Source organism: Odontomachus brunneus, unplaced genomic scaffold, assembly GCF_010583005.1.
Source record: "Odontomachus brunneus isolate Ranch 3 - 2012 unplaced genomic scaffold, Obru_v1 Obru_scaffold_082, whole genome shotgun sequence".
NCBI lineage: Eukaryota > Metazoa > Arthropoda > Insecta > Hymenoptera > Formicidae > Odontomachus > Odontomachus brunneus.
The window spans coordinates 1,518,424-1,530,848 of NW_022639532.1; the positions used below are offsets into that span (position 1 = coordinate 1,518,424).

The 12,425-nt window shown below is 37.6% G+C and overlaps 1 protein-coding gene across 11 annotated transcripts in view; it reads left to right on the plus strand.

Annotated features, from left to right (window-relative positions):
- Window positions 1-11,315, plus strand: part of LOC116847649 (nuclear factor 1 B-type) — a 32,981-nt gene extending 21,666 nt beyond the window's left edge. For 10 of the 11 annotated variants that reach the window (XM_032822854.1, XM_032822862.1, XM_032822864.1 and 7 more), the window contains 4 exons: window positions 7,134-7,321; window positions 7,436-7,795; window positions 7,899-8,133; window positions 8,254-11,315. In XM_032822854.1, coding sequence (XP_032678745.1) covers window positions 7,134-7,321; window positions 7,436-7,795; window positions 7,899-8,133; window positions 8,254-8,528 — 1,058 coding nt within the window. In that variant the 3' untranslated portion in view covers window positions 8,529-11,315. The remainder of the gene's footprint in view (window positions 1-7,133; window positions 7,322-7,435; window positions 7,796-7,898; window positions 8,134-8,253) is intronic. The other variant, XM_032822865.1, reaches the window with a different exon arrangement.
- Window positions 11,316-12,425: the final 1,110 nt, after the last annotated feature.

The following is a 12,425-nucleotide window of genomic DNA, read 5'->3' on the forward strand; positions in this document are numbered from 1 at the left end:
GGGGGGGGGGGGGGAAGGAAACTTTTTATCATTAACATAAATATCGTCTCGAAATCGTTCATCGATTGAGTCGAAAATCTGTTGTGGATTGGTAGGTATTTGTTATATAGCCATTAGGACTGTTCCAAAGTATGAATCTTTTGGTCAAGAGGTCCGATTTGTCATTCTGTCAATTTTATTGCTGCAAGTGTTTGCTGGATGTCTCTCTCGTAATTCAGCTCAACGATAACTCGTGACTTGTATGAGCATGAGCTCGTGAATAAAAACTCGTTGGTATTACGCTCGCATTACGGGTTGGTACGCTAAACGATGTCGTTCATGCGTGCTCCTTACCACAGCACGGAACGGTCTCACAAACGACAAAATTTCCTCGGAGAGTGATACTGTCAACAAATCAACGCGTAATTAGTCCAGTTGTTTCATGAAATGGCGCAATTTTCTTTACGCAAGATGTCGTTACTATTCATCGGCAGAATCGGCTGTTCCGTTCTGCATTCATGCAGAATTTGGGACGTACCGTTATATTATCAACGTTGAAGTTTATACTTTTCGAGGCTTTTGTGTAATTGGATATCACATTACCGATGCATTTGCTGTGACTTAATCTTAGAGATTGTACATTAAAAAGATATGACATCGAGTATCGGCGGTGTCTCTAAACATTTATGTAATATCTGCACAAGAGGATATGTTGCTCGTTACATTTATTAAAAATTCGAAGAATTATGTATTCCAAGTTCTTCTCCACCTCTATAATTATACAACAACTTTTCTGTGGAAAACGCATCGAACGTATTCCATATGTTCGTCACATCGCACAACATTTTCCATACTTTATTACGAAAATGTTTTTCTCTTATTTCTCTTTCACTTCATTTGTAGTTGCTTCTTTCTTGTCGCGCGTTTCGGTATAATTTCCTCTCGCTATACGAGAGAAAGATTGTCTGATTTTTAGCTAGACATTTTAAAAACTACGAAATGTGTCTGAAATGCATCTCCGTTTTCGTTTTCAAACGAAAATGTTATAAATTGTGTAATAAGCATTGTACAAACGTTTTTAACGTTATTCGCTCTGCTTATTAACCGCAGGCGGATGTTGGTTTGTTTATTATAAAAATACTTGAACCAAAGTACCAAAAGTATAAAATTTTAATTGTTATCTCTTTCGATCTGTTCCTGCGATTATTAGCATCAAAGTTCTGGATCAAAATCCCAGATACCGTAGTTAAAAACGGGATACATATTATCTATAGTGCGAGCAACGCGCGTTCGATACAATAGGAGAAATGATACGAGTAGAGAGTACAGAGAGAAGTACGAAGGAGTCATCGCGCCTAGTCGGAAACTTTACATTTGTTCTATAATGGTTGTTTTAGGTACTTTGGTAGCATTGACGAAATGTTTACAATGAATATTGTGTTATTAAATAGAAATTGAATAATTCGAATCGAGCGAAATTACGTCGATTAATCGAAAACCCTTTGTTTATCAGGGAAATCCTCCTTAGAGCGAGAAATGTGCCTGACATCTGATTGCGATATCATGGTAAAACATAAGCTTGCGCTCATGGTCGCAAGAATGTTATGTTAGCAATGACAATATATGTGTTAGTTCGATGTTGCATCGTATTGTGTTCCTTATCTATACGTATACATATTCGTCTATGTGTGTGTGTGTGTATACACACACACACGCACACGTAAGGACGCGTGTGCGTATGTATGTATGTATGTATGTATATATATATATATATATATATGTATACATATACACATATATAATATATAATTCGCCTGCAGAAATCCGTGTGCACGATCATCGGTGCGATACTTTCATCGATTGCTGAGCCGATCGTTTTGTCGTTAGCACTTTTTTTCAATACCGTTTCTGATGACGAGGAGGAGCGATTCTTTTGATTCATGCGTACGTGTAATACGTGTAGAGTCGATACGGATAATAATCCGTTCGTTGACGAGTGCCCATTTAGTGCTCGTTTACCGCGCACACATACCGACTGTATACGCTACACAAGCGAGAATATGTGAAGTGAAAAGATTAAACTTACCAATATATGTTAATGCACGTTGAAACGTGCATTATACACATCGTGCATATACCACTATTATCGATAGTATACAGAGTAATTTAAAGTAACTTTCTATCCTTGAAGTGTCATAATCTTGAAGGAATTCTGAGACGATTTTTCCTTTTGCAAAATGTTATACGAGAAGCTTAGTATTGTCGAGTTATAAAAGTGAATAGTTTGCTTATTACGAGTCTGATACAAGAGGTAAGCGAGATAACTCATGTCGGATACTGTGGACGCTTATGTATGGTTAGATTATGTGTGGCCTGATGCGATTAGCTGATTGATACATATGATATATTCATAACATAACATATTAATAAACATTATGTTTATAATTTCTGTTCATAACTATGCGAAATAGCGAGAAAAGAAAGCAACAGTTTTTCGACGCATCCATTGATATTTTGTAAATCGATCGATTAATATTTTATCGTGGGATGTTATACCTGATATCTGTGCGAAAGTTCACATTTGTAAGTAATGAATGTGTTGCAATAAACTCCTGTTTTCTAAATTATCGTCTATTGTGAAATTATGAAGTGAAAAACTGCTATTTTCTCAAGATAAATAATCTCGACCCTTATGGAAAAAAACTATAGGAATACGAAAAAATTACTGGCATGCTACTGAAAAAATTACTGGCATACTACTGAAAAACTACAATTTTTTAATAGCATGTCAGTAGTTTTTTTTATAATCTTGTAGTTTTTTTTTCCGTAAAAGGACAAAGAAATAAAAACTCTTCGATTCTCTTCAAGGTATGAGAGAAGTAATCTTATATTTCTCAAATCGTGATTAACATTTCGTCTTTCATTCATATTTCTTGAAAGTTTATTTTCCAATTAGGTAAAACTCGCGTAATCTCGATTTTTTTACCTTCAAACGTTGTATTATAACCGTACTCTACTAAGTTAAAACATTTTATTTGCTGTGTTACGCACAATTATCAACGGAAATTATAAACATGATATTTATTAGTGTTATGATACGTGTATCATGTGTCATTCGTGTCAATCAGACGTTTCATATAAGCGCCCGCGTCTGACGGTAAGTTGCGTTTGTTTACTTCCTTGCCTACTTTCTGTACCTTTGACTTGTAATAAGCAAACTTTTTATTTTTATTAATTCGGAAACATTAACTTCGGATAACATTTTGCAGAAGGAAAAATTGTTTCAAAATTCCTTCAAGATTATATTTCAAGGGTAAGAAGTTATTTTGAATCTTGTAAATAAAATTATGATACACGAATTGACGACTTGTATCCTTTTTCTTAATCGAATAATTTTACGATTTTTGAATTGTAATCGCAGTTCTACAAGAGCGTTTTATCTCGCGCGAAGCGAATCGCGCGAATTCGCTTGGTACGATTTCAATAATACGACTGGGACTAGTCACGCACAGACACATACACACGCGCGCTCGCGCACAACGCTTGACTAAATTCATTTTATTCGTGCCTTGCTATCCTCTTTCACCTCGACTAGATTCGACTCAACTTCCCGTTCCTCCTCTTCTCCTCATCAATGTGTCACAATTTATTATTATCTGACCATATCAAATCATACGTGTGCGTACATACACAAACACACATATACACACACGCACGCACGCACGCACGCGCGCGCGACAGATAGACAGACAGACAGACAATAGACATACACATATGCATTCAATGTGCACCAGATAAAGTTCAGAGCATCGCGTACACTTACAAAATTAGTTGATGAATATCAACATGGCGCGGACCCTCGTTCTCTATACGGTATATATTGTCATCATCTCTATGTATCTATTATCACATCTGCATAATTCTCTTTACGAAGAGTTTCTCTTCATCTGTCCGTCTGACCGATCCGCCTGTTGACGGCTGCCTTATTCGAGCATTTCGTAATCAAGAGTAATTATATCCTATTTGTTTTCGAGTCAATTTTCCTTCGACGTGCGCAACAACATCATTTATATAGTATTAGCAAAGGAGGGTATAGTAAGCGTTGGAAACGGGCGGATATACAGACGGATGGCCTTTCTTGCTAAATGCGTAGTACGGTCTACCTAGCGAGCTAGTTGTTGCTATCTGTCTGTCTGGCGGTCTGTTTTGTCTGTCAATTTATTGATTTGTCTTTGTTTGACAACCCTATTATATATTCACCCATATTTTTCACGTAAAAAATTGAACACGATACAGTCTCGACGCGGCTCGGCGATCGAAAGAAAATTTGTGTAATTTTGAGAACAAATCAGCCATTTTGGAAGACTTGAGAGCGATACTAAAGTTTGTATATTGAATACAAGGCTACATCGAGCCCATGTACGATCGTATATAAGTTGAAATATAAACCAGACATTCGAATTTCGTTTTTGAGGGATGAATTACTGGAGTGTCGTTATTACTTATTATCGTCATAGTTACAGTTAGGCATCAGCCCGAGATAGATCCAACGATCTAGTAGATCGATCGAGCTACGAACAAGGCTGCATCCTATTTATCTATCTGTATATATATATATATATATATATATATATATATATATATATATATATAAGCGTGCACTCTATATAATTTAGTTCCATCTCACTCGATATTGTTTCTCTATATTACTCACCCTCACACGGCCAATGCTCTGGGTATGTCGTATGCTGTGATGGATTAATTGACTTATTTGATTGATTAACATTGGATTCATGTCGAATATATTTGAACGTTTATGCCCTTTTCGTACGGTACTTACCTACACTATTATCGTTGCGATGTTGGTGTTGTTGTTTCATATATCTATATATACTCTGATCATTGTATTGATGTTGATGTTGTTGTTGATTTGATGTTTTTGATGTGTTGTTTAGTCGTTGTTATCTTGCTGTTTGTTTGATGTTTGCACTATGTGTTGCACTTTGTGTGTCCATGTACACACTTACATATGTACATGTATATATATCCCGTCCTTTTATCACGTATCACGTATTACGTATATTACGCGAACACGTCTTATTTATATAATGCACAAAATAAATTGTGTACGCTATCGAAAAACTTGCGGTATTTATGTACGCATTGATGCGTGTGTGTATGTACATATATGTGTACATACACGCATACACACACAAGATAACTCGCGGTAATTGAATTATTAAATCATTCGCACTACATATATACGCGTACGTTACTAGACGTTTGCGTAAATCGTGTAAACGCGATTGTTGTACCGTATATTGCTATGTCGTTGTAGCGCGCCGTATGTCAGTAACGAAAATAATTAATCTGAATAATTAATACAGCCGTACGGATATGTTACGTCGTTGTTCTCTTGATAATAATTTCTCTCTCCTCTCTCTTTCTCTCTTTTCCTTTTTGCGCCATATATGCGTACATATACGACGTAAACACGGCTATGAAAATTTTGGTTAAAAAAAACCGGCATTTATAATATACCGGTAATGTACATGATGTTAACACCTATTTAAATAACAACAACCATTGCATACGCAATCTATTTTGACTTATTATCGTGTATTATTGAGAATACATTTTATAAATGTATATCCAGTCGGTCAAGCACGCTTGGAATGCATTTATTCTTATATGTATATATGTGTATGTATGTACATCGACAAAGTATGTATACATCGTATCCCAAAACTATCGTATCTTCTTTCAATTGCAATTTCAGCGACGAATCTGGAATTTGGATGTTTTCTTAGAGAGAGGAAGAAGAGGGAAAAAGGGAGGGAGAGAGAGAGAGAGGGAGGGAGGGAGAGAGAGAGAAGGGGGTGAAGGAGGGAAGGAAGTGAAGTAATTTGTGTTGAACGTAAATTTCAAATGAATTGATGTAAGAAAAATTTTATCGTTTTCATTTGTTCGTCGCAGTCAAAATATTTCACATTTGAAACCGTTTACATCAATGATAGTAAAGTTCTGTATAAATTTTTCTTCGCAACCGACATATCCGAATTAACTGGAAAATTTGCAATTGAAAGAAATCACGAGACACAGTTTTAGGACGCAGTTTGTATACACGATATTAGCACCAAAAAGTTTTGTCGATTTTTGTGCGTCACTAAAACCACCCCCTAACAAGCTCATGGTAACAACGACTTTTTTGTCTTTATCTAACAGTCTATGATATGTATTTATTAGCATATTTGCGTGTATCAGTTACGAAACTGGGCTAAGCTACAAGTTACCGCCGAAAACGCGACAGTGAGACAATACGGGTGCAGACTTACTTTGACACTTTAGCTTCGCTCGATGTCACTATTTCGCTGCGATACTACTCAACTTCTGCGCTCGTAATTCTTATGAAGACGACTCATTTCAACTTTGTCATCTAATCCGACTAAATACGCGTGTACTTACGCGAGCGTTTGTTCGGGGAAAGGTATGCTATTTATCGTCAAGAGGGAACATAAACCAAAGATAGATCAATCTGTATTAAATAAACGTAAAATAAACGTCTGTAAACGTACCTAAGCTACACGCTGAAAGCTATTTCGTTCCATTAACGGATATTATATTGTCAATTATCGAGGCATCATCGAAAAATGTAACAAAAGTCGAATGAAAGAATTTTTTTTATAACAAAACATAAAACAAATAACAATGTAAGAAAATGAAATAACGAATAACGATGGGTGAAGTCGTTAATAGCTCATAATTTCGAGGAGGAACACCGTTTCGCATATTGACACGTAAAGAGACGCAACGTTCTTTATCTTCAAGATTTTAATATAGGACAGAAATGGTACATTCGCGACAACGCAAATGTTTCGTCCAGTTTCGAGATTGCGTTGTTCACCTACGTAATTCGGTTAAAGGAGAGGAGAAGCGAGAGAGGGAAAGAGAGAGAGAGAGAGAGAGAGAGAGAGGGGGAGAGAGAGAGAGAGAGAGAGAGAGAGAGAGAGAGAAACAGAGAGAAAAGTATTAAACAAAACGATCTGTTTAGTTCGCGAAGGTAAGGAAAGGACGGCGATTAAGTTAAGGGGGTGGTTGGTCGTGACATCGAGATCACTAATCAGATCAGGTGATCACTGGGGATTGTGTTTCAGGATTGCATTCACCTCACGAAGGATTGACCGGTGCCGCCGGTCAAAGCATGTCTGGATTGGCTTACTATCAACCGGAACATCCTGGGTCCACAGGAGTAGTAAAGTATCCTGAAAATGGTCACGACACTCTTTCAGATTTCGTGACGTTTGTCTGTCAAGAGGCTGAGAACACTCAACAATTACCCCAGGTGACGTACATGTGTAGATCGATATTAGATTTTTCACCAATTATATTCGCGTGGAACTTGTACATTTATTATTTTTTTGCCATGAAGATATATAATTCGGTGAATTATTTTTAGACGCAGCTAACCGGGTCACGCACTGGTATACAAAAGTTCTCGCAGTATTATCCGAGTTCGATGTTACCACCTCCGCCTCCCGCTCCTATGGCTAGGCCGGTGGCGATAATAAGATCGACGGGTGAGCTAACGGCAACAACCGCCAGCTCGCCACCAACGTCCTCCACATCGCCCACTGATCCAGCCGAGCTAGGTACTAACCAGGAACAAATGACTGCCGCGGCGGCGGTTGGTTTGGTTAGTTCTGCTTGTCAGAATTCTGTCGAACCTACTGGACGAAAAAGTCCCGCCAGAATCCTCGTTACGCCACACACCAGCAGAGAATACACATTCGCTCATTTTCACTCGCAACCCGGACAGGTTAGTTTATCGTGCTTATCAACCTTTCCTATCGACTTTTTACTAGAGTATCGTTTTCGATTTTTCGTACAATAAATATTTTTCCGATTGTGTCTCTTTTTAGCAAATCTTCACGTATCCGACCATCAGCTCGATGTCTGGGGTAATTTCGCCGACTAACTTGTCTCTATTTTCATCTCCTGTCTCGGTTACGAGGCCTGTAGCCACTCAGAGGCCAGTATCCAATGTTCCGCCACGTTGGAATACCGCACCGTTTATCAACTTGGAAGACGATTATAACATGATCGCGCCCATCATCGCTGGTACCACCAGTGAGCCATCGGCTGCAATGGAGGAAGGTGAATCTCTTTCGTTTTTAACGAAAATCGATGTTAAATAGTGAAATTTTTGCGCATGCGCGTTTGCGTGTGTGTATGCGTCACTGTGTCTTTTCAAGCAGTCTTTTTATATCTTTTCAGAACGGTACTATCATTCTGTGCATACGGGCGGTGTGGATAAAAATGGTAATGGTAATCTAATAGGCAACGAACTCGGAGTAAACACAGATCCCACGTCGCATCATCACCCGCATCAACAACAACAGCACCAACAGCAGCAGCAACAGCAGCAACAGCAACATCAGCAGCAGCAACCGCAACAGCAACCGCAACAGCAACAGCAACAACAGCCGTCTTCGCAACAGCAGCAACAAGTAATGCCAGATAAGTCTGGCGGACCTAAATCTCCTCCGTGACAGTGGAATCTGAGAATGGAAAATCCTGAGAGACTCGCGAACTCGCCGTGTTTGTCGGGTTCGGCACTTAGCGTTATACCTGAAGCGAGTAATCGTCGGGAAGCTATGCCTCGTATACAGTTACGTGATTTAAACTTGCGGAGAATAGAATATTTGAGAGTTCGATCTTAGTAGCGAAGCGAGAATAAGAATGCTTTCCAAGGAATGTAATCGAGGAAAGAAAAAGTCTGTTTTATTCGTATTTATTGAAATGTATCGCTCTATGCTATATAGAGAGAAAGTTTCACATATTGCGAGAACCTAACTAACCAATTATACAGTTCTTCTATAGCGTAATTTACCGCGATAGAGAGTTTGCGACGCTTGGAATAGCCATAAGATAACGTCGCCGTGCATGCCTTATCGTGCTCGATAAAAGAAAATTTTTTACATACGATGCCGTACGTAATAAAACGGAACAATGTTCAAAGTATAATATAACATATTTAGATGCGGAACGTCGTAATTCCAGCAAAAATTGATGCGAGTAGTCTCACGCCAAATTTCATAATAATTATACAACATGATAGCATTTGGTATATGTTGTCAATTATGTGCTCGTGCATTTGTATTGCACGAGTTCGCGATACGCGATCCATAATTTACGATTTACGATCTGACTAGTTTTCTCTTTGTTTGTTTCTTTCTCTCTTTTTTGGTTTTTTCTTCCCCAATTTTTCTCATATCTTCTTTGTTTGTCTCTCTCTTTCTCTGTTCTCTCTCTTCTCCTTCTTTCTTCTCCTCCTCCGTCTTCTTTTCCTCTTTCTTCTTCTCCTCCTTCTCCCTCTCTTTCTTCTCTTCTATCATTCTTGGTTTGTCAACACATATTTCGCATAATTTCACGCAAGTAGAGTTGGATAAAATGTTATTTTAATTTTCATTTAAATCTTTATAAATACACGAACGCAAAAAAAGAAACAATTATTAATTGTTATCAGTTGTCATTTAAGACGACAATAATCCTTGTTCGATTTTGTTTGATTGCTGTCAGTCAATTGAAAGCCGATCAAATTTGTCGAGGTATATATACCAAGACGTTTTTGCCCTCAAGTGAGGTGGCACGTTTTTGTTGTTGTTTAACTGAAACTTATGTCCTCGATATTTTCCTCGGTACTGCACTCGTATTCAGTTTCTAAATATGCAAAGCATGTTATTCAATTGGCGAGATTAAGAACTACTCCAACACAAAGTGCATTATAAAGGCATTGGGTAAAAAGAATCGGATAACAAGTATCGTTTTGATATATCTGTATTACAGGCAACTTTTCGCTTAGTGTAGATGCCTAGTTCTGCATTTTATCAAGCGATACACATTTTATATTAAACGTATTTAGCATACGTTTGACTTAAACCGGGAATTATAATAGGATGATAAAATGTGGGTGTATATAGTGCCGAGAGTTAGTCACTTACACGACGAGGACAGAGTCGAGTTTCCTCGTTTAGACTATTAGTCGTTTAGAAATACTACTTTCGAGGCTCGAAATCGCAGTTGTAGCAGTGGTATATAATATTCTTCCAGTGTTTGTATTATAATAAAAGATTCGTTATTTTCGTAGTAAAATTTTCGCGACAGACGAACACATTTTCTTTCTGATAGATACTTCTTTCTGATAAGAAATCATAATATTTTGTATAAATAGTATTTACATTTTGTAATCGCGACGGCAATAACTAAAAGAGGCGTGGAAACATGGATCGCGCGTGTCTATGTAGTTTCCGTTATTACATAAAACTAGGAGTATGACGCGCTTACGCAATTATCGATAGCGCGAGAGCGTAGACTACTCCTTTCCTCATTATCCAATCAAATCTTTCGGAAAATCACCGACAGTCCCATTCGCATATTTTGATATCTCTTTTACGCTGGAATAAAAAGATATGCCGTGTCTTTGTCGATGACTCTGCGCACGTCCTGTACGTCGACGTTTCGACGTTCATTTCTCTGTCGCGCGAGAAGCTGCTCTTTTATCTTATATATCGCGACTGTCCAAAATACACGAGTTTACACATATTTATTCAGAATCGCGGATTATCAGTGCAGCATAAGGCAAGTAAGTATCGCAGATTGAACGCTGGGCACGAGCGCAATTTGTTATCCCGAACATCGTAAATTTATTGGCATCGTAGAAATGTATAATAAATGGCTCGTTGGACGTGGATATTTGCGACTAACGTGGCTAATAATCGGATGTTGAACAATGTGAGTTATATATTGCGCCGTGCTTCTTTCTTCTGTAGCGATATCAATAAATTGGAAATTTTATAAAGAGATCGACGTGAGATGAACGTCGATAGTGGCAGGCTATTCCCGCTTAAACAGAGAATCATTGAATGCGGATTCGTGCAGATTTGCGAAAGGAGAAATAGTCGATGATAAATCGATATGCGTCGTTATTAGATAATGCTCAGACTAGCATTAACATTAGCGCGAAATAACCAATGACAACTAGTCATCAAAGGCTGCTAGTTAGAGACAAGATGGATAATATTGTTTATCAGGATAATAAGTGCTTAACTACTTAAAAATATGTTACGATATTATATGAGAGATAACAACGCGTAGAGTGCGTCGTGCGAATGAGGTAGCAACCAATGTGATTATCGCTGACAAACATAGCCCAAGCTTGTTTCGAAATCTTTCTCGTCGACAACGTAGATTCCGAGAAACTCGATTGAATGATTGAACACTATGTACAGGCCAACTTTTTCATCATTTATTTACAGATAAAATACTTACAGATAAAATACTTGCAACGTCACTTCATTTTTTCAATTTTAAATGATGCTGAAAGACGTTGTTCGGGCTCGCTTTTGTTTCCCTCTTCTTTTCACCATTCATAACAATCGAAGGAATATTAGTAACCAGAACACTTGACCTGTGCGAACAATACACTACCATTTGTATTATGATTCCGCGAAAAGTAATCGATTGAGTTTATTTTTTTAATATCGTTTATCGAATCACACACGTAATGCTTTCAATTTGCTTTCTTGTTTCTTCCCATTTTAAAGAGAGGAGCTCCATCCAAATCACGACGAAGCTTACCGCCGACGAGGAGAAGAAAACCGGGTCTTGGGAATTATTTTTGAAACGAGTATTCCCGATCGAGTGGTACGAATGCCTGAAAAGAATAGCATGCTCGTTAAAGTGTCGTAAATGTTTAAAACTGAGTTCATTCACTGAGTTACTTTGACACCTGCCTGGATAGATTTTATACACAACACCATATATTCCGTTATTGACAAATGTAGATACTGTAATAAGCCGCAGGTCAAACACAAAGGTTGAATACGAATAAATGAGATACTTTTTCTATAGTCTCGACAAATAACTCATCTCTTATACTACATGTTATTTACAATTACAACTCTGAGACACAAAGTTGATCGATTGCGCATTCAATCTTACCTCGCTTCTTCAACTTGACGATAATTTTGGTTATTTATTAGAGTTATTTATTAAGGTCAGTCGCACGATAATTATACAAGTGGGTTAAGATGTGAGATTCCTGCTTTAGAATTGTAGTAGTAGATATTGTTTCTCTGTTATTTGTTATGCGTTCGTCCTTATTCTCTCAAGGAAAGAGACATGCTCGAAGAAAATGCATATGCGCGAATAAGCGTTAAAAACAAACACGTTGAGGTTTCAAAATTTAGTCAAAGACCGAGAAAGCGTAGATCATGCATTAGAACAATTTACTATGTATTAGAACAAATGAAATGTTTTGTTACTAGAATCATGAAAACACAAATTATTGGTCGAACAAATATTGAATTTTACTGGGTACTTAATTATTTATCGAATTAACGAACTTTCAACTACCAAGCTAGTTGCACAATAACAGATTTTTTGCT